Source organism: Hyaena hyaena, unplaced genomic scaffold, assembly GCF_003009895.1.
Source record: "Hyaena hyaena isolate Hyena2069 unplaced genomic scaffold, ASM300989v1 scaffold_241, whole genome shotgun sequence".
Classification (NCBI taxonomy): Eukaryota; Metazoa; Chordata; class Mammalia; order Carnivora; family Hyaenidae; genus Hyaena; species Hyaena hyaena.
The window spans coordinates 434,870-457,426 of NW_024080875.1; the positions used below are offsets into that span (position 1 = coordinate 434,870).

The following is a 22,557-nucleotide window of genomic DNA, read 5'->3' on the forward strand; positions in this document are numbered from 1 at the left end:
GCCAGAAGACATAAGAAGTGAATCATCTTTTCACCTCCCCAACAGAGTTCCTAGCACAGAAGTACGCACACAGTATGCCAGTAAACATGGACTGAGTTGAGGTGACAGTTTAAGTTTCTACAAGGAGAACATATGTAAGTTTTAAAGGACAGCAAACACATTATTATGATTTTTAAGAAAACAAAATAAGGGAATAAAAGACAGTTAAGGGCAAAGATATTTATCTTGCCCTGATGGAGATTTCATTTTTACTTGAGTGGTCTTTCTATAGTTAAAGATAATCTCCTTTGTTTGGGGGGGAGGCATAGGGTCAGGGAGATTAAAGAATTCTCTCAAAGCCACTAAGCTGAATTATCAAAGAAGATGCCTGCTGAACACAAAATAAAGATTCCACACTCGGGAGGCAGACATTTGTTAACTTACGTTACTACTAGAGAACAAACATCAATAAGAGAAGAAATGGACTAAAATTCACTTAGGCATACTTCTATATTGGATGTTAGCCTTAGATATTAATATCTTTACTCAAATTAGTAAACAGGCATAACCAACAATTAAATTGCACTAACTGAAAGAATGCTGAAGTCTGAACTGAGCTTTTATATAAAACCACTGCACATGAAAACTATTTTGCAAGACCCACTTATCAAGAGTTCTAACAACTACATTTAGGTATAGAGAAACAAATTTCAAAATGCCTGAAATACCCACATGCACTAGGACACTCAGGTGCCAAGGTGAGGAGAGGCGGCACAGGAGGGAGTGGGTGTGAATAGAGAACAGAGGGTCAGAGTTTTTGTTCTGCCTCTTACTACTTCACCTGCCTGGAGAGGCTGCCTAACTGTTGTGAGGTATCTCCACCAACTGGAAAATGAGAATGATGGCAGTGTCACAGGGTAGAGGGGAGACCAAGTCTGTGCATGCACTCTGTGAAGGGTGAAGGTTCCACAGTGTTAACAATGACCACTTCTGATGCACATGCAGTCTAAGCACATCTCCTATTCTGTTGGCAAAGGTCTGCAAGTTAAAAATCCAACCATATTTGCAGCCTGGAGCCTACTCTCTTCTCTGGCACAGTAAACACAATGAAGTCTAAATTTATTTGTGTTTACAACTGGCTTTATTTTATACCAACTTCATGTCACAATGAAAAATGTTAACATGGTTCAAGGATGCTTCCTGTGTGTTCTGGAAGACCTAAACATAATTTAAAAAGTCAACACCAGATATGATTTTTACTTCAATAAAAGGCAAGACAAGGAAATAAATAACAGATAATAAGATATATGTGCTGGGGTTCCTGGGTGACTCAGTCGGTTAAGTGTCCAACTCTTGATTTCAATTCAGGTCATGCATGATCTCATGGTTTGTGAGATCAAGCCCCACGTCTGCTCTGCCCATCCCCCGCTCATGCACACACTCTCTCTCTAAATAAACTTTTAAAAAAGTGCTGATGTAACTCAAACTTATCTCCTGATTTAAAAACATATGTATAACTTATATAAAATATATTTTATACACACACACACACCTTTTGTGTGTGTGTGTGTGTATATATATATATAACATATATATATATATATAAAAGATTATCAAAAAAGTTAAGAGCACAGTCTTGGAGTCAAACTACCAGGATTCACATCCAGGCTTCAAGGCCTACTAACTGCCAAATTACGTCAACTCACAGAGTGTCTGCTTTCTCACTTGGAAAATGGGAATAAAACTTCATAAGGATGGTGTAAGGCTTAAATGAGAGAAGCTGTACGATGCTTGCACCCAGTGGACCAGTCATGGAGGAAGTGAGCTATTACTGCTCTTTCCAATAAGACCAGCACAGCAGGAGTACAATGCTGAACTAGGATGAGCTGATGGCAACTCAGCACTGGCCAGCATCCCCAGCCAGCACTCCACTGTTCCAGATCTCTAATGCCACTGTGATACTTAGAGAGACAGGTGCTTGCACTGTGTAATTCTGAAGTTCTGGGACCAAAAATCCTAGTACTGTATTTTTACCCTTTGAAAGCACTTTCATATCCACCATCTCATTCAATTTTCTCAAATTCTTGAAGTATGAAAGACATTATTTCCAATTCACAGATGAGGACAAACTCAAAGCAGTTAAAGTATTTTACTTAATGTCTTGCAGAGGTAGGAAGACAGTAGTGGGGACAGGCCTGCTGGTGTGAGCCAGTGCTAACACATAGTCTACCACAATCAGCTCCTGGAGAGCAGGTTAAATAATTTTCAACTAAAGACACAGAAAATTCACTATACAATAGCTGAAAGGGGAAAGAAGGAATCAGATGTGTCCATAAAAAACTCTTGAATTTGAACTGCAATTTGATTAGGCTTTTCATTTTAACTGAAACAGGAAAGAAAACTTCAATTTTCTATCAGAATAATTTTCATTTTCAAAGTATTATCCACATTTTTCTCACCTTTATGTTGGGCTACTTATTTGACTCTTGAGAGGTCAAAGAAAAATTCTCATAGTAGAACTCATTTGTTCCTTATTTTTTTCATTAGTCCTACATAAGCAATCATAAACATCTTGAAATAGACTAGAATATTCACAGGTTTTTTTTTTAATGTTTAAAGTTCTAAGAGAAAGTAACAGTTAATTATTCAAAATATCATTTAGTCAGTCAAGTGAACATGCTACCAGTTTTTTGAAAGGGTAGTCTAAAGGCCCAAGTGAAGTCAGTCTGATTAAACTTAAATCACAAAATGAATAATTAGAAACACATGAAGTTAGGAATCAGGGGCTAACAAAAAACTTAGGCCTGGGTGTTTTGTGGTCCATTTCCCTCTGTCAATGTCTAGTTACCTTGTAAGAACCCTGATCAGGTTTTGCAGTTCAGTCGTTGTAAAGACTGACTCCAGTTGCCGCCATGGCCGCCATCACTGCCACCAGCAGCAGCCCCTCTGTTCTCTGTCCCATTCCTGATCCAATCTCCTATTAAAATCTCAATGGCTGCTTCTGTGCTCCAGCAGGGAGAACAGGTCAATATCCTGAGTAAGTCTTATCCAAAAGCAGGTCTCTGGTACCTGAACTGATCTGAGCCGGAGAGCCCACTGCACCTTCAGCTGCAGCAGAGTGGCAGACCTATCTGTTGTCTAGGATCCAGGGTGAGACCCAGTGATGTTTTGCTTCTCAGACTTACAGGAGAGACCCCAAAATAACTACCAGGTGGCAGGGCAGAAAATGAAAGCCACAGCAACTAAGAGTGCTAACTTCACCATTTCCCCCATGACAACCACAGGTGACATAATCCTAGGGGAAAGGTGAAGCTATATCATATCTTCATAGTGACCACAGTGTCCGCACCCCAAATTCTTACACATCATCTTAAGAAAACAAGATTTTATCCCATTTTCACAGGTAAAAGAGTTGTGGAAGAAAGAGCTGGAATGCTGAAATTATAAAATTTCCAGGATATTTTAATGGTGTATGGAAAAAAGATAGAACATTGTATTTAAAAAGATTTGATGCACGTGGCTAACTAAGCATATAGGGGAAAATGAACATTTAAAATATATCCCTTAAGCAGAAACTTTTTAGAAAATGTAAATGCTCTTATCAGTGTTTCTAATGCAGGCAATCTCTCATAGATCACTTAAAATTATTCCCAGATTAGCTACTTCAAAAATCAATAATTGATAGCATATTATTTTTCTAGGCCTTTGGGCTAACTTCTGTGACAGATTTAAAAACAATACGGCTTCAGCCAGTATAAAACGTAGCGCCTGTGCTCTGCATTCCCACAAAATAATATCCTGGGGCAAAAGTAACCCAACAGCACAAGGATGGAAATCAGCCAGTGAGTAAAAAGATGGTATAACTAATTCGGAGTGTACAGCAAACTGATCACAAATGCAAACCCTGTCAATGCTTAATAAATGATTTATAAAGTAATATTTATTTTTAATAAAGAACTAAGAAATAGAGAAACAATGTGATTGCAGTGACATTACAGGAAACTTGCTAAAGCAAAGAATTCAGTGTAGGTGGCTTACAAACAGCAAGTCTTAGAACAACTTGCCAGCACAAGAAAAGTCAAGACCTGTCTGTGTGTTTGGGGGTGGTTGGGGGCCAGGGGAGGTGACACGTGTTATGTGCTGCAGGCAGGCAAATATGAAACAGAGAAAGAACTAGGTGTCTAGTTCATCTTGGTGTCTCAAAAATAAGTAAACGTTAAAAACAATTAAAAATTTTTTCATCTTGGCTTGGTATATGGCCAACCATGTTCTTTACTCATATAAGAAATTTCTACTCATTGGTTTTTAGTAATTAAAATCTTTGACATTATTTTGGGGAACCTTCAATAAGAATAAAGCATTAATATTACACAATGTAATTCTTAGCAAATTGCTGTCAGACACTGATGGTTTTTGATTTTATCACCAAAAGTTGGGTCCGGAAGTGAGAGGGAGAAGAGAAATCAAGAAGCTCAGAGCATAAACCTTTTTTCCCGGATGCCAAAACTGTCTTTATGGATCTAAGCCCCAAGAAGGAAGGCTTTGTCCTCACACATCTCTGGCACTATTTAAGACTCCTAGCCAATCCTCTTGCAGTGGAGGGAATGTTCTACCGTGCCCTTATAAAACTGCAGGATGATTTCAGTTTGCATTGTGCAAAATGACAGCCTACCTGCCTTATTCGGTGGTAAAAAAAACTTTTGCTAGTTATCAGTAACAATAATCTAGAGGAATAGTGCTAATGCAACTGAGACTCAAAAGAACGTTGCTCTATTTCTCATCACAGCTGTGTCTCTGGATAAATCAGGTGCTAGCAACATGTAGTAAGTGCTCCCGAATATCTGAATAGCTGATCCCAACATTCAGAACGCAGGAACTGTATGGGTTGTGATGGAAGCAGCAAGGGTCAAGTATTCTTCATTACCAGGAATCCAAAGGCAAAGAGTGATTAGTATTGGATGTACTTAGCAATGAATTAGAAGTGGCTTCAGTTCTGTACATGAAGAACAGCACTGGGCAAGAAAGTTTTCTGTGGCTATGCTTTAAGGTGGTACAATCACAATGATTAAGTCAGTTAAAAAGCCCTATTCCAAATCTGCCAGAAAGTCATATTCTTCTAGAATTTGAGCACCAAACTATCAGATTAAAAATAAAACAATTCATAGTGAAATTCATACTTTCTAGGAATTGCCAACTCTGTCCAAATTATGTGAAAAGAACCCCTGCAATACAGTTAAATCTGAATTTTCAACATCAGGAAACAATACAACTAAGTGTCACTGAACAATGCATTTTAAAGTTTTATGTAAAAAGGAATGTATACATATGGGCATTTACGGAAACAACTTTATAATCTTAGGAAAAGGGCTTTGTTTATTAGAAGTTCTCTCTGGGGACAGATATCTCTTCCTTATACAATTAAAGCTAAAGTAAAAAAAAAAAATAGACAGTTTTTAACAGTATAGTTACCAAAAATTAAGATTCAAACTTATTTTCAAAACTCTCCTTTAACCACAAACATGCTAACTACCTCAGTCCTCTCCTTTAACCACAAACATGCTAACTACTTAGTCCTAATTTTTCTCCACTTTGCAGAGTACTATACTTCAATAGTTATAGGCTTTAAAAAAGGATTTTCTCATCATTTCATGTCAGTTAATAAATATGATTTCTCTTTTCTAGGCCTTCATTGATTTTCATTTGTATTTCTTGTTAGGGTTGATATCTAGATTTAAAATTCCAGGAGTTTATAAATTCACAAAACTAATTGTTTCGATGATTACAACTAAATATAACCACAAGTGGTAATTTTAAAATTAAATTTTTGTGAAGTTGTTAGATCTTTAAGGGAACCAAGAGGCTATGTAAGTCAACCTCTTCTTTTCACACATGAGAAAACCAAACCCAGGAAACCAGCCCTATGTCCTCACAAAGAGATGAGAGCCCTGATCTATGTACTGCCAATGATACGCGTTATCCCACATCACATAATTCTGAAAGCTGTGTTTTCCATTTTTCTAGTAAACAATATCAAAATAATAAGGACAAAAATTCCTCTCAAGATGACACATAATCTATACACACTACTTGCTAAACTAATGGTAATTAGTAAGGTAACCTTTAGTGTCTTAATCTCATCCTCATCTGTACAAAGTTTTAATTGGTCTTCATAGTTATTTGCAGTGATATTACTGACAGTTAATGTTTACTGAGTACTTTTAAAAATGTTTTTAATGTTAATTTTATTTATTTATTTTGAGAGAGACAGACAGATAGAGCATGAATGGGGGAGGGGCCGAGAGAGAATGTCACAGAGTTGGAAGCAGGCTCCAGGCTCTGAGCTGTCAGCACAGATCTGAAGTGGGGCTCAAACTCACAAGCCGTGAGATCATGACCTGAGCTGAAGTTGGACACTTAACCGACTGAGCCACCCAGGCGCCCCTACTGAGTACTTTACTGGGTCAAGAAGCATGCTTTATTATCTCATCTAATCACTCCACTCACACCCTTTTTGAGGTGAGAAATCTGAAGGTCAGAGAAGTTAAGTGACTTCCCCGAGTCAAACAGTATTAAGTGACTAGCAGGTCTGACTCTTAGGGCCCAGGTTCCTAATCACTACAGCGCAGTGCAGTGCAGTTTCAAAACAACATTCAGGATCAAAGTGGATGGAATTTGTTTTGCAGGTCAATACCTCCCAATCTGCGTACCTCTACAACTGTGAGAACCATGCAAGAGCCATAGCTCCCAGACTTGTGGCTGCAGACTATCTTGCACCAGCTCTGATATAACTCCTTCTTTGGGCCTCCTGACCCACTTCCTGGCACACTGTGGTTACCTGTTAAACTACAACAGCTTTTTATTTTGTCCTAAGCACAGAGATCTAAGGATTGGCCAGTGGGAACAATAATGAAGCAGACAGTTCTGCATGGTTCCCTGGGCAGAGACAGAAATCTTGTCCACCTCTTGGTTCCTGAGCCCCATCTACATCCTACTCTCCACCCATTCAGAGCTATCTGAACTATACTTGCAGTTCACCTTATCAGCAGAGGGCCTGTGTCTGTCTCCCACCCCTGCCCCCAAGAAACCTCCCTCTAAGCCCCTTTCACCTGTTTCACAACTCTGTGTTCTTCAGAACTTGGCATGGACCTCCCATTTCCCCGAAAACCCTCCCTATGCCAATCTCACTCCCATATGACTAAGACCTACACAACCCTGTCATCAGTAGACTTAACTTTGTTAAACTCCTTTACATGCATCATCCCTGCTAGGTCCCTAGCACCTTGGTGCCTGGTTGACAGAAGTCACTCAGAGTGGTCCTGAAGGCATGGACAGTGGTGGTGTCCGGGGGGATGACCACACTGGCAATGGACATGCGTCCTGGCATGTTTACTACTCTGCCCTTTGGACTCTCTAAAGAGAGTACCCAAAAACCAGACAAAAAGAGATTTCAAATGATCCCACATGTAACACGCCTGTCTTCCTACAGCCCATGGCTTCCTGGGACCTTGCCCAAGGAAGCCAGACAGCTGCTAAAACCTTGGGATGATGTGCCCAGGACACAGTCAAGTCCTGTGCTTGCAACATTTCAGCATGTTTGTTCTCTGATGGGAGACGGTCTTAGATTATTCTCAAAAACAGCAATACATTGTGTGGCACCAAAATATTCTCTCAACATTGCACCTCTAAAATTATCATACAACCTGAAAAATCCAACTCACTTTATAATGTATAGTTTACAAACAACTCTTTGTAAACACTGTTGTTCAGTAAGACATGACTGAATATGCAATCATAGAGGAAAAACTGAAGAGGTTCAAAAGTGGCAAATCTATTTCAGATACTGGGCAACTTTAAACCAAAGAGTTTGGCAGAATTCACAATACAGTATTGACTTTTGCAAACAGCCACACTTATATTTAGTAGAATACCAGTAGGGAAGAAAAAACATATTAAAAACCATCTCACACTGGAGATGAAAGGAGTATTCCAGATAGCAGAAATAGCACATTGAGAATAAAGACAGTGTTCTGAAAGGCGGAGCTAAAAGGGAAGCAGAGGTGGTCACCAGGGGCTTCTGAGCTATATTAAGGAGTCTGGACTTAATCTGAGGATGAAGGAAAGTTCCATGGACAGAAGTGTCAGGGTCAGACCTGCAGTGCGCAGAAGCCTCACTCTGACTGCAGTGCAGAGAAAAGACAGGAAGACATGTCTAAAAGCAGGAGGCTGGTTAGGAAGGAGGCTTTGCAAGAATCTGGATGAGGTGACAATAGCGTGACCCCGGGTTAGCAGCTGTAGGGTGGATTCCAAGGCTATCAGAGAAATGGCAACAGTACAACTTGAGACTGTTTGGATGCTGAGGATAAGAAAGCCAGAAGAATAAAAGCACAGCAGTTGGGGAGATGGTGGCAGGAATTACCAACAGGCACCCAAAAGAAGCATAAGATCTGAGGGAGAGGATGGGGAAGCTTGGGTGGGGGACAGGGATTCAGTGTGGACACAGGGCCGTAATGCCTGCTGGAGCTGCACCTTCTAGAGAAACTATCCCAGAGGCAGCAGGATGCAGGGTTCTGGCACCGAAGCCAAGACATTTCAGGGACCGAAATATCAATAAGAACAAGTCAGCAAAAATACAGTTAATAATCTCCTGATATATCCTTTCTCTCTAGTTAATGACTTTCTTTTAATCTTGAAATATGGCTATTTAGGAGTTTAGGCCCCTAGTGCAAGAAAAAGACCTGGAATAAAGAAATGTATCTGAGAACTTCCAAATATATTAAAATTGAGTATGTGATAAAGTGCATACTTTCAGTCAATAACCAGTGCTGGGACACCTAGTTGGTCATTTGGAGAAAATGAAGTTAGAGCCTTTTATCACTCCTTATAGCTTCAGATGGATCAGAGGTTATAGTTATTTTTTTAAATACACAAAAATATTAGAAAATACTGGTGAATTTTTATAAATTGGCAATAAGGAATAAGAAGAACCATTACTTACATAGTGTTTACTATGCACCAAGCACTGTTTAAAGAATTTTACAAACAGTCCTCATTACCACTATGAAGGAGTATCTTCACCTTACAGTTAAGAGAAGTGAAATGCAAGGAAGGTAAGTAACTGTCCAGTTACAATACCTGGCAGTGGTGACACTCTGACTACAATTCATACATCTGTACTTGTCAGTACTACATAGCACTGCATCTCTAGCAGACCATGCTATAAGATCTAAAAGCAAAAATAATGCAAAGAAATAATTGAAATTTGAAAACAATAATTAAACCTTCTTTATGGAAAAACACTATAACTGAAATTCCTAACTCTCTACACAAAAGTGAAAGAAAACAATTGCAATACATGTCAGAGCTATTTTAATATACAACGGGTGGTTACAAACCAACAGGAAAAAATGAACAGTTCTTACCTATGTGTGAAAGGAAAAATACCAAAGAAACATTAGTAAATATAGCAACTTGTACAACTCTTAATAAATATGACCAGTTGCACAATGATGTTAAAAAAATAAGAAATGCAAATTAAAATAAGAAACCATCTTTCATCCAAACTGGCAGAAAATGAAGGATGGATGATATCCAATGATAGCCAAAATATGGGCCATAAGCACTATCACATACTGTGAAGGAAACAGGAATAAATATAAACTGGTACAATGTCTGATGAGGCAATTCGGCTATACAATCAAATTTTAAATATGCAGGTCCTCTGACTCAGCAATTCCACTTCTGAATATTTCTTTTACAGAACTAAATGATCAAATACATAAAAATGCATATACAGTGGTAGTCACTGAGGCTTAATATAACAATCCAAACACAAGCAATATAAATGTCTAAAAACCAGAAACTGAGAAAAAAAAATAGGAAAGTGGCTAATGAGACATTCATATGACAGAATATTATTCAGTCATTAAAAAGATAGCTCAGGGGCACCTAGATGGCTCAGTCAGTTAAGCAACCGACTATGGCTCAGGTCATGATCTCTCCATTAGTGGGTTCAGGCCCTGCATTGGGCTCTGTGCTGACAGTTTAGAATGTTCAGCCTGCTTTGGACTCTGTGTCTCCCTCTCTCTCTGTCCCTTCACCACTTGCACTTGGTCTCTCTCAAAAATAAACATTAAAAAAAAAGAGACAGTTCCATGTTTATCAAGATAACTAACAAAATATTGTCAAGAAAAAGGCAAATTTATGGGGTACCTGGGTGGCTCAGTCAGTTAAGCATCTGACTTTGGCTCAGGTCATGATCTCAAGGCTTGTGAGTTCAAGCCTCACATGAGGCTCTGTGCTGACAGCTCAGAGACTGGAGCCTGCTTCAGATTCTATATCTCCCTCTGTCTCTGCCCCTCTCCTGCTCATACTCTCTGTGTCTCTCAAAAATGAATAAATGTCAAAAATTTTAAAAAAAAGAAAAAAAGCAAAGTTAGTTGTCTACAATAGTCCTTTTTGTCAAATGATAAAAATACAAATTAAAAAAATAAATGGTTCTATTGCTTTCAAAAGAACTGTCCAATCATTTTAATAATGAGGTTTAATTCTATAAATTCTGAATCCCAGAAACATCATTAGGACCTCATATAACAGCATGGAGATGAGGTGTAGCAGAAGAATTGATATATATTTCATAATTCAAAATAAACTTGGACTAAAAAATTAAAACTTTTTCAGGAAGATTAATATCTACTTTAAACTGTCGCATCTTTTATAAAATCTAAGTTTCAATGAAAATTATCTTATTTACTACCCATGCAGAATTTAAGAATATTAATAGAAATTCAGAAAATAAGAGATGCAGCCAATTAATTACCTCGAAGGAGAAAAAAGAAGAAATGTGAATATCGGTTTCAAAACACTTATCACCTTAAAGCATACAGACATGAAGAATGCTTTTGCAAGTAATTAAACTGAAAACCTTGCAGTCATTAAGTAACTTGATCAGTGTTACAAAGTCAAGAGCCTACTACTTGACAGTCTAACTAGGAGAAAGGTCAGGATATAACCCTGGTGGTGGTGATTAAGAAGTATCTTAAAGAAACTGCAGGGTAGAGTATGATTCAAGCCAACAAATAAAACAAAAAAAGATTTTCCCCACACAGACAATCCACACGACATTTCTAATGAGTAGCATCCAATTTTGTGAAATTCTAAATAACTCTTGAATTATTTAGTATCATTGTGGCTATATAACTACCTCTTCTAGATAATTTAGAAGCTTACCACTTTAAGGATCAAAATAATTGCTACAACTATCTTGAACGGAAATCTTACTTAATATATTATATGTCTTCTAATGTCAGTTCACCGAGTAGAAAGAAACACCACAATCTTGTTATGATGAACCACACTCGCCATTATAAAAAACAATCTTCATCATATTCATTCTACAAATAAGGAAACTGGTACTCCAGAAGTAATGTGGAAAGTTCTGTTATTTAAAAAACTTATAATCTGAGAAGCTACCTAGGTATGGGGAACTGAATGTTCCCACACCAGGTGTCTGTGTCTCGACAGCAATGCTGTGACATCCTCCTCTGCCCCTCTCTCTCGTCTCTGGCTGTCAAGTCTCTCTGCCAGTAGTACTGCCATCAGGGATCCCTTCCTCATACCACTAGTTCTTCTAATTGGCTGCTTTTGATTGCTGTGTTCTGGGGACACCAAATGGACAAGAAGGCAAGAAGATTTTAAACAAGTGTCAGTGAATTCTGAGCCAATGCCCTTGGAACTCTAGTAAGTGTAAAATCAAAGAACTTCAAAGGACAGATTTTGTTACAGGCTCTTTGGCGGCTGAGAGCCTTTTTTTCCTTACTTCTTAGTGCTAAACCATGTTCTAGATAAGGGAGGCTGCTGGGTTTAGTTACCACCAGTAAACTTTAAAATGTTTTCTGTTACATGGGCTCTTGGTTCCTAAAATCTCATACAGTATTTGCCTAGCAAATCTCCTCTTCAGTGCAAATGTGAACTTCTATTTATCCCAAGTTGAATTATTATCAATAACAGTTTAATAAATTTTAGTTTAATAAATTTTACATGAAGTATGGTTATACTGGGATAAGAATCCTAGAAGTGGCATTTTAAGTTTACGTTACATTGTTAGTTCGTGGAAGAGGAACAATTACATTAATGCATAACATCTTTATGAGTGTATTTATTCATATGAATACACTGGGACAAGAATCCTAAAATGATATCTTAGGTTTACGTAACATTTTGAGAACCTGAGAAAAGGAATCATTATATTAATGCACAGAATCTTTATGTGTATACTTATTCATATATATACATAAACATACACACACATTTTCAACAACCAATAAGTACAAAAGAATTACATACACATAGTAAGCTCTTACCTATAACATATTATCATGCAGTACAACAGTCTCCCCTTATCCACTAGGAACACATTCCAATACCCCCAGCGGATGCCTAAAACCAGATCCTACTGAACCCTGTATAAACTATGTTTTTTTCCTATACATACATATGTACAATAAATTTATAAATCAGGCACAGTAAGAGTAACAACTGATAAATAGAATTACTATAATTTATGAAAGTTATGTCAACATGGTCATTCTCTCTCAAAGTCTTACTGTACTGTACTCACCCTTCTTGCGATGATATACCGTGATAAAATGCCTATGTGATGAGTTGGAGTGAGGTGAATGACACAGACTTTGTGCCGTTGCGTTAAGCTACTACCTTACTTTATTTTTATTTAAAAAAATTTTTTAGTGTTTTTATTTATTTTTGAGAAAGAGAGACAGAGCATGAGCAGGGGAGGGGCGGAGAGAGAGAGGGAGACACAGAATCTAAAGAAGGCTCTAGGCTCTGAGCTGTCAGCATAGAGCCTAATGTGGGGCTCAAACTAATGAACCATGAGATCAAGATATAAGCCGAGGTCGGATACTTAAGGGACTGAACCACCTTGGGCCACCCTTTAAAAAAATTTTTTCTTAATGTTTTTATTTATTTTTGAGAGACAGAGAAAGAGAGAGGGGGAGGGAGGGAGAGAGAGAACGAGAATGCACGCACGCACGCAGGGGAGCATGAGTGGGGCAGGGCAGTACTACTGAACTTCTGATGACAGCGTCAGAAAGAGGGAGGAGGATCATCAGCTTCCAGACTGTGGCTGACTGTGGGTAACTGAAACCTTGGAAAGTGAAACCATGGAAAAAGGGGTAGGGACTACTATATGGCTATTTCCTCCATGCAACATTCAGCTGTCCTACCTCACTCAAGGCACCTGGAGTGTCTAGCAGTCCAGATACCTCCCAGTGAATCTCTCACAAATAGAATTTGGAAACACCAATCATCTAGGCCCTTGATGTTTACTCCTATCTCAGTGAGGTCCTAGGATACCTTGACTGACAGCGACAAAAAGATAATCCACTCGGGGTGTCTGGGTGGCTCTGTCAGTTAAGCGTCCGACTTCGGCTCAGGTCATGATCTCCCAGTCCGTGGGTCTGAGCCCTGCACTGGGTTCTATGCAGGCAGCTCAGAGCCTGGAGCCTGTTTCGGATTTTGTCTCCCTCTCTCTCTGCCCCTCCCCCGCTCATGCTCTGTCTCTGTCTCAAAAAGAAATAAAAACTATAAAACACTTTTTAAAATAATAATAATAAAAGAGAATTCACTAGGTTAAACGTGCCATTATTATCCTTACTCATTTATTCCACAAAGATTTACTCTGGAGGTCTACTCTGGGCATGCAGTTGCTAGGTGCCAGGTCCCTATCCAGCCACAGGTGCTGCCCACTCAGGTCTTAGAGTCTTCTAGGGAAGGCAGGCATTCATCACAGGAGACAACAAACGTAAAATCACAACACTGAGAGTAGGGACACTGTGCTACAAGCCAGTCTGAAAGACCAGGGAAGAAAAACTTCCCTGAGGAAGTACCAGTGAGCTAAGGTTTGAACAAGGAAGTGCTGACTTGGGACTGGGGAAGAGTGTTCCCGGCAGAGGGAGCATGCAGTACAGGCCAAAGCCCTCTGGCAGGAGGTGGTATGCTGAGTTTGAGGAAACGAAAGAAGGCAATCCAGCAGAGAACAAGGGCAAGGTTGATCTGAGATGGGCCTGGAGAGGCAGGCAGTGCCAGACAGGGCTGGCACCGGGTAGGGCATGTTAAGGATGCTCTGTTTTTAACCAAACAGAAAGCTTGTGAGAGTTTTTATATTTAATTTTATTTACTTTTCTAGAGGAAAATTGTTATAATCAGATTAACATTTTAAAATGATCACTCTGGGGGCACCTGGGTGGCTCAGTTGGTTAAGGATGTGACTCTTGATCTCAGCTCAGGTCTTGATCTCAAGGTCATGAGTTCAAGCCTGCGTTGGGCTCCACATTGGGCATGGAGCCTACTTAAAAAATAAAATAAACTGGAAGTAAAATAAAACAAAATAAAATAATCACTCTGGTCATATAATATGGAGAACAGATTCGAAGGGAGAAAGCAGGATACAGGAGCAAGTCAAGAAGCCACTATATTAGCCGAAATAAGGATCATGGAAGCCTGGCTTAGGGATGTGGTAACAAGTCAAATCCTCAGCCTCTGATGGTAGACTAAATACAAGAAGCTGTCAAGGGTAACTCCTAGGTTCTGGTTCTGCCATTCCATGAGCCGAGAACATATTAGTAGGACAAGGTACAGAGAAAATCCTGAATTTGATTTTAGATATGTGAGTATGGCTCTGTTACACGGACAGTTAGATGTAGGTCTGGAGTTCAGGAGAGGTCACGGTTAGGAAAATAAATTTGGCAATCATTGTGAATTGTCAATAACTGATCTCAAGGCATTAAAGAATGAGGGAAGGATGGAGAAGACAAAATGACAGAAGCCCTAGGATCACTTTGAGGATCTTCTAATATTGATGTTGAAGAGGGTGGTGATGAGCCACCAAGGAAGAATTGCCAGGATTAAGAAGATAATCAGGAGGATTACCATCAGTCCAAATAACTAGCCACTTCAAATATCAGAAACTCAATTTTCTCATTATTTGATACTTTGAGCATTACTAATTACTTTGTGACTATACTCAGCTATTAAGCTAAATTATCTTGTTATACATAATATAAAACCAATCAATATTTTCAAACACTGATTGCTAAATACCAAGTATTGCTACTAAATATCAACCAAAAGGAACAGTTACTGACTTCAAAACTTGCCTTAATTTAAGCTAGACCATGATTAAAATCACATCAAAGTAAATTATTGTAATCTTCAGAAACACTAATTTAAAAATAACCATTTTGGGAAATTAATTCATCCTAACATTTATGGGTACCTAATATTCATGGGTGTCAGATACTAGTCTAGGTACTGGGCAATGGTATAAATAATAAGACAGAGTTCCTCATTTGTTAACAACTGATATTTAGTATTCAGAATGCTGTAAGACCAGTTTGAAGATTACATGATAATATATCAGTTAAATTACTATTTAGGCAATAACAAAAGGTAATGATCATGTCTATTTGTCAAGAATAAAGTCTCCACCCAGTATCTGCTCTTTCCTTACTCCACATACACTCAATATATTCAATGTGGTAAGCTTAGTTAATGCACTAACTATAGCGCTGTAAGCTCCAGGGCCTTCCTCCACTCTTCAAAAGATCCGATGGCCTCATTAATGATTTCTAGGTGACAGACTGTACTCTCGGAAATATGTGGTTGGTGGGTATTAAGAACTTAACAGTTATTGGTACTTTATGACATGTCAATCTATTTATTAAACCAAACTAACTAGACTTGTATTCCACAGGACTCCATCTCTAACACTACAGAACTCCCTGCCATACCAAACTTACCTAAACCAATTGTGATATGTCATAGAGTATATGAAGACAATGATGTTTTCTTGATTATCTTATACCATAGAGCATAATTTACATTTCCCAATGTTGTTTTCTTAACTAGCAGAGTTGCTGTTACTAATAGTTAGGACTGAATTTTAAAACCACCACTGGCATATACTGAGTTCCCCATATCTCCATTTTCTCTTTCAAGAAACAAAAAAAAAATTGGAAGGCCAATTAATTCCTGAGAAGGTTAGGAAGGTACCATTGTATTCACAGCAGGCATACAGTACAGAATGCTGTGGATGAGACTCAACACTAATTTTTAATCTGGGTGTCTCTCTGAATTCGTATCTCTCTTAAAGCACTTAACATAGTATTGTTGAACACGTGCATACTAGAACCCACCAAGAGAAACAGAGACCACGCGTTAACGATCTTTTCTCTGCTACCCAGACCATCCTCTTGTAGGGATTCAGAAGTGTTGGATAAATGAAATAAACAATAACAACAACAACAACAACGGATCAGGGTCCAGCTATACTGGAACGGTTTCTTTCCATGTGTGATGATTTAGATAAATGAGTGATGTTAATTTCAGCTTCATTTCTCTCCACTTTTGATTTAATACAGCATAAATCAAGAAATCTAAGAAACACTCAACATGAATCAATTATTCTTCTTGCCTAACACAATAAGGTGATCTAGTACAGTCTATTTGTATTACATTTCCAAGGCTAGGTTACAGAAAACTACAGTATATACATAAGAGACAAATATACTAGCAATGGCACTCAGGAGAGACCTATCTATTAAGTTAATTATGACTTCTGCAGAATAACTTACTTCTTAAAAATTACCAATTAATTTAATTATTAATTTGAAAAAGTAAAAGCAGCCTAGATGGTGGAAAGAAATGATCTGTGGAGTAGGAATGACGGAGCTGTCTTCTAGTTATGTGATCAAAGGGCTTTAGCATCACCTATGAGTTTCCACCTCTTGAAAACAGAAATTACAATGCCTTGGAGGGCTGTAACTTGCCTGGCCTGCAGAAGGCAAGAAAGGTGACTACATAAAATGAATCCAAACTATCTGTATGCTTAATGAACGTGTTTTAGCCACAGCTAAAATCCTCTTACAATCTTTCTATAAAATCACCTGACTAATCTCACTGTTTTGTAACAAACCATTTACTTTAATTCTGTTCCTTATTACTTCTTTCATGTAAAAATGTTCTTAAATTATTTGTTAGAGAAAATTCGGATCTGTTCCTAATACTGCATGCTTCCTCACATTTATCTTCTACCCATTCACATTTTTTTTTAATATTTTTATTTATTTCTAGGAGAGAGAGAGAGAGAGAGACAGCGTGAGCAGGGGAGGGTCAGAGAGAGAGGGAGACGCAGACTTTGAAACAGGCTCCAGGCTCTGAGCTGGCAGTCAGCACAGAGCCCGACGCGGGGCTGGAACCCACGAACCACGAACTGCGAGATCATGACCTAAGCGAAAGTCGGTCGGTTAACCGACTAAGCCACCCAGGCGCCCCCGACCCATTCACATTTTTAAGTAGCTCTAACTTCTGACTTAGGATATAAAAAGAGGCCAGGATTGAGGAAAACCACCAAGTCTAAGGAATATATTTAGTATATCCGATATAATTAAAACATTACCAAGGTTAGAGGTGCAATATACTGTAATTCTTAAGCAACCTCTGGAGGCTATTACTTTTCCATACCATGTTTTCTACTGCCTTTACAGAGAAAGACCTTTCAACCCAAGAAAATGGGTTACAAATGCAAAGTTGTACTTTCTAACTCAGAGCACTTTTGAATGCCTCATATTTTCCCTCAGGGGAATCCATTCACCATTAACTGCCTTGCCACCCCATTATTTCTTCTTCTGGAATGCTCACAGCCAGTGTCAAGGACTGATGAGCAGACAGCCTAGGCAAGCTGTAGCTGGTAATTTTGCGCTCGTTGAAAACAAAGAACACTCCTTTCTTTCTATATTTTGAAATCTTCAGGTCAGTAAGTCAATTACCATTTCTAAAACATGCAATATAGACTTGAGGCATTATAGAAGAGGTGAAACAGTACCAATGAACAGGGCTACTTCCTGGTTTTTGTATCTAACAAAATGGAGTTATTATAGAGTATTGGAAATCATACATTAAGGAATGTTGGTTAACCAGTCACCCCTGCCAAAATCAGATATGAAAAGAAAACAAAAGTTGGCAACAACTATAGCTCTGATATTTTTCTTTCAGAATTATATTTAATAAGGGTAATCTCTGAAGAATGCATTAATTTTCTTACTTGATTCAATAGAGAATTTGGAGATAATTCATAACTACAAAACTTACAAATTCATGTATGTTAACTTACGTAACTCCCTCTACTGTTTTGTAAAATCGCCAACTTAAATTTTTAAAACTTACTTTTAGGTAATAATGTTCCTATATCTCCCCTAGTAAAAAAATCACTAAATTATATATTTAACCCAGCAGCTTCTAAAAGGAAGTGAAAGCTGAGGGCTATATGAGGATATAAAAGCAGCCTATGAAATAACTTTAATTTTAAACAAAAACTAACATTAACAAGTACAGCATATCTTGTTCTTTCATTGGGCCAGCAAATTGATAGTTAGGGTTTTTTTCAGTTACAAAAATAGGATAGAGTAATTATATCTACCAAACTCACAACAGCCTGTTCAATGGAGGATAACACTGCAATTTTTCTTCAAAGACAATAAATAGGAAGAAAAAGTTCCTAATTCCGTAATATAAGTTAAAATTCCAAATCTTTGAGTGCCACTTACAGGCACAAAACTTTCACTGGTTTCAATTATTACCCTAAAGGAGAGGGACACACTTAAACTTTTCCATTTTTATTATGAATATAATTTACATAATTTCTACTACACAAATATGTTTTCTACATTTTCAGTTTCTACATACAAAGATCAAAAACATGAAGGAAATTCTGAAATTAAAAAATCATAGGATTCTCTTTAATACATACAATAGGTCTTTAGACAGAAGGGGTCTCCAGACCCATACTACTACTAGAACATAAAAACACTTCAAAATGTCAAGGCTATATTTTCCTCCAGAAAGTACAAAAGAAACCGTCAGAAAAGTAAAATGTAAAGTTCAATGAACTCTTTATAATCAAAGTGTTTATACCAACAAATGCAAATGGATTTCAATCCCACTGACAAGGAAGTTTGAAGGAAAAATCACTGTATTTCAAAAGTTAAGGGAATCAACATTTTAGTTTAAATGAAATTTGTAGGTATGCCTTAGGGTGAACAAGCAGCATTCTGGTAGTGAAATTCATTTTTAAGAAGGGATTATGCTGACTAGCCCATTATTTCACACACTGCGCAATTATAACCCACCCCTTAAACAAAGAGGGGGAAAACATCTATGTTACAAAATGCAAAAATTAAGCATGAATTACTGTCTCTGAATTCTACCTGCCTCCACCTTAGTCCTCTTATTTTGTGTGGAGACAACACTAATCAACTTCTACACATTATTTTTACAGTGGTTGCTCTTCTACATTCATAGCTCTTTAATGACTAGAATGCTGGCACTAAATTATTTACTGTATTCAAAAGGTTGCTCTCGTGAGAAGAGATAAAATTAACTTCTCAAATTTAAGGTTTAATATTTTTATCTGGAGCTCATTTTTAGTATCAACGACAATCAAAGAATTATTCTACTGAGTTTTTAATCCAATCTGCAAATAAACAGGAAAGTATAGAGTAACTTAACTCTTGTAAGACTAACTTATATCTACAAGTACACGCAGAAAACTACCACAGCCACAAATCTTTCCTCTAGATATTGCCATGGTACAGTATTGACTATAATTTTTAGGGTCCTTTTTTGGTGAGGGCGGGGGGCCGACTTCCTGGTAATAAATGAACTGTGGCTTTAAATAAATAAACAAACAAATAAATAAATAGTCAAAGCTCAAAAAAGTGCCAAAGCACTTTAGATAACCCAAACCAAGGATTCCTACTGTCAAATTCGTCTCACAAGGGAAACAAATCTAAGACAGTCTTTGAAATACTCAGAATAAAGGTCAGGAAACTACAGGGCAACGGATAACCATCACAGAAACAGTTTCAGCAACTCAAAATACTCATCAAGACTATGCTGTGCAAACACTAGTCAAACTTTCTAAAAACAAGGATTACGGCTGTCACACTTAAAAGAATTTCCTTAAACATAAAGATTTCCAGTAGCCAAATAAAGGGGGGGGGGTTCAGACCAAGAACGTCTAGTTTGTTACCTTACACATATCGCAATGCATAGGCACTACAGGACTACGTGAGCCGAAGCCCACCGCACTGTGACCCCAGGAATCCCACAGTCGGCGGGCGGCCTGCGCAGCTGCACGGAGCAGGAAGCACCGCACCCGAGCCGCGGTCCCCAGCTACGCCAGAGAGGCTGCGGGGAGCAGTCACCACTGCTTTGAAACTGAATGGCTGACACATCCGGTCCTGGCTCTTACACCACTCCGCCAAATGCAAACTTCAAAGGCCAATTTCAAACTCCAAACAGAAGTCACTCAAGTCTCAGTGGCGCTGTCCGCATTCCCAAGAACATGTGGAGCTCCTCGAGGGACGCAATGAGAAAACCCAACTCCTAAAATATTGCCAGTCCCCGAGTGTGCAGCCTGCCCGCCCACACCGCTTTGACAGGCGTTACAGAGCCTTCCACTAGCAGCCCCTGTGGCCATTCGGCCTCGGGTCAGGCCCCGAGTACCTGCTGAAGGTCTCTGACTGTCAAGGCCGGAGGACCTCACCTTGTTCTCCTCCATCCCAGGCTCCCCACCCGGTCTCGGGCTACGCTCCCCACCCACCCCGCCCCTTTTTTGACCACCGCCTGTTTGCAAGCTCTGGCCTCACCCCAGCGATCCCGGGACTCTCGTCTGGGAGCGCCGCCGCCGCCGGGCTGCTGCCCGCCCCCCAGCCCAGACCCGAAGGCAACGCCAGGGTCCCACGCCGGGGCTCTTCCAAGAGTCCCGATTCCGGGAGCCCCACAAAGCCAGCCCGGGGCCCCACACCTTATCTCAACGGGTCCCTGCAGCGCGGCTCGCACGCCTGTCACATGTCTGCAAACAATAACAAACTCTCTGGCACGTCCCCGCCCCGGGCCCCCGTTCCGTCCCCCAGGCCAGGTCCGGGGCGTCGCCCGACGCCAGAGGGGTCAAAGGGGGTGCCCGAGGGCTCAGATCCCCGCGAGCGGCGCGCGGCTTAGCTGCGCGAAGCCCAGGGACGCGGTGCGCGGTGCCCAGGGTTCATTCATTGCCCTCGCCCGCCCCCCAAGTCCCCGCCGCATCCCCGGCCGCGTAGCTCACCCGGCTGGGGCCGCTGCAGGAGGCGGCTCGGCGGCGGTCGTCCGCTTCTCCCCGGACTCTGCCCCCGCGGGGCTCGGAGCGCCGCTGTCCGCAGCGGCCGCCGGCTCCGGAGGGTGGGCGCCGCCACGGCTCGCGGCTCCGTGGGGTTGCGGCACGGCCACAGGCTGGAAACTGCTCCCTCCCGTCGCTGCGTCCGAGGGCTCCGGCGACGGGGAAGTGGAGGAGGACGGCGGTGAGGCGGCAAGGAAGAGCGGCGGCTCCGGCAGCTGGTCCAGCTCCACACTCCGCACTTTGCGCAGCTGCCGCCGCCGCCAGTCAGCCCGCTCGCGGCCCCCGCTGCCCGCCTCCCGAAGCAGCCCCGCGGCTGCTGCGGGCGCGCTGCTAGCCTTGAGAGCCCCTCCGCCGCCGCCCGCCTCGGGGCTCGCCGCCCCGGCGCCCCGGAATCCCGACGACGAGGCGCGATTCCCCGCCGCCGCCGCCATTTTCTCTCGCGGGCTACATTCGCTCGGCCCCTGCGAGGGAGGGAGGGGGCGGGGAGAGTGCAGGGGGCGGGCGCACCGGCGGGCGCTGCGCCGCTAGCGTAGGGCCGCCTGCGCCAACTGCGTGAGCACGGCCCGCCGGGTGCTTGGCGTGGAAGGCAGGGCTGGCGCACCGGGCACGGCCAGGGAAGAGGGAGGGCACGGAGGGGAGCAGGTGGAAGAAGTGGGCAGTGCGCCCGGCATCCCGCGCCGGCCTGCGAAGTGGGCTGGAACATAGCTGCTGCAAAGCTGCCCTGAGCTTTGAGTGCTGCACCCCTACTTCCCTCCCCCCACCGCAGCCAGGTAGTCCCGGGCTGCACCGGCGAGAGGAGGAGCCTCGGTGGCGGCCGCGCGCAGCTTCCTCTCTGCCGCAATCTCGGACTGGCTCGGTGGGAGGTCGGCCAACGAGAGTTGCAGTTGAAACTTAGGTGTGTGGTGCGTTCAAGGGAATGCAGGCGAGACAGTTTGCGATTTGTCATTCTCGCTGCCCTTTACAGTAGTCGTCGGGGAACCGGGGCGAGGACCATCTCCCCTCCCCCACCCCGCGTGGGACGCGCAGGTGGCGCCCAGGGTTGTCGCCTGGTGGAAAGCGAAAGAAACTCGATTTTCAGCAGACGTGCAGCCGCGGACAAAAAGAATAAGTTTTTAAAAAACGCTTTTCTTTTGTCCTCCCCCCACCGCCAACACGAGCTACAAATAAAACTTAAAAGTTTCCTGGAATATCTTTTTCACGACCTGACATCACCGATTTGGGACACCCCTCTCACCTCCTCCGCCCCCGCTAGAGAGAGACACGGAGGAGCGGGAGTCCCCTTGTACGTCTTTATTTTTTACTCTGCTGTTTTGGGAAAGGACAGCGGTTTACAGGACAACATAGAGCGATTT

At 41.1% G+C, this 22,557-nt stretch overlaps 1 protein-coding gene across 1 annotated transcript in view; it reads right to left on the minus strand.

The window, feature by feature from the left end:
* The window catches only part of MAP3K1 (mitogen-activated protein kinase kinase kinase 1), a 76,469-nt gene extending 54,833 nt beyond the window's left edge, over positions 1 to 21,636 (minus strand). The window contains exon 1 of the mRNA XM_039244510.1: positions 21,155 to 21,636. Within this exon, the coding sequence (XP_039100441.1) occupies positions 21,155 to 21,636 (482 nt within the window). The remainder of the gene's footprint in view (positions 1 to 21,154) is intronic.
* Positions 21,637 to 22,557: the final 921 nt, after the last annotated feature.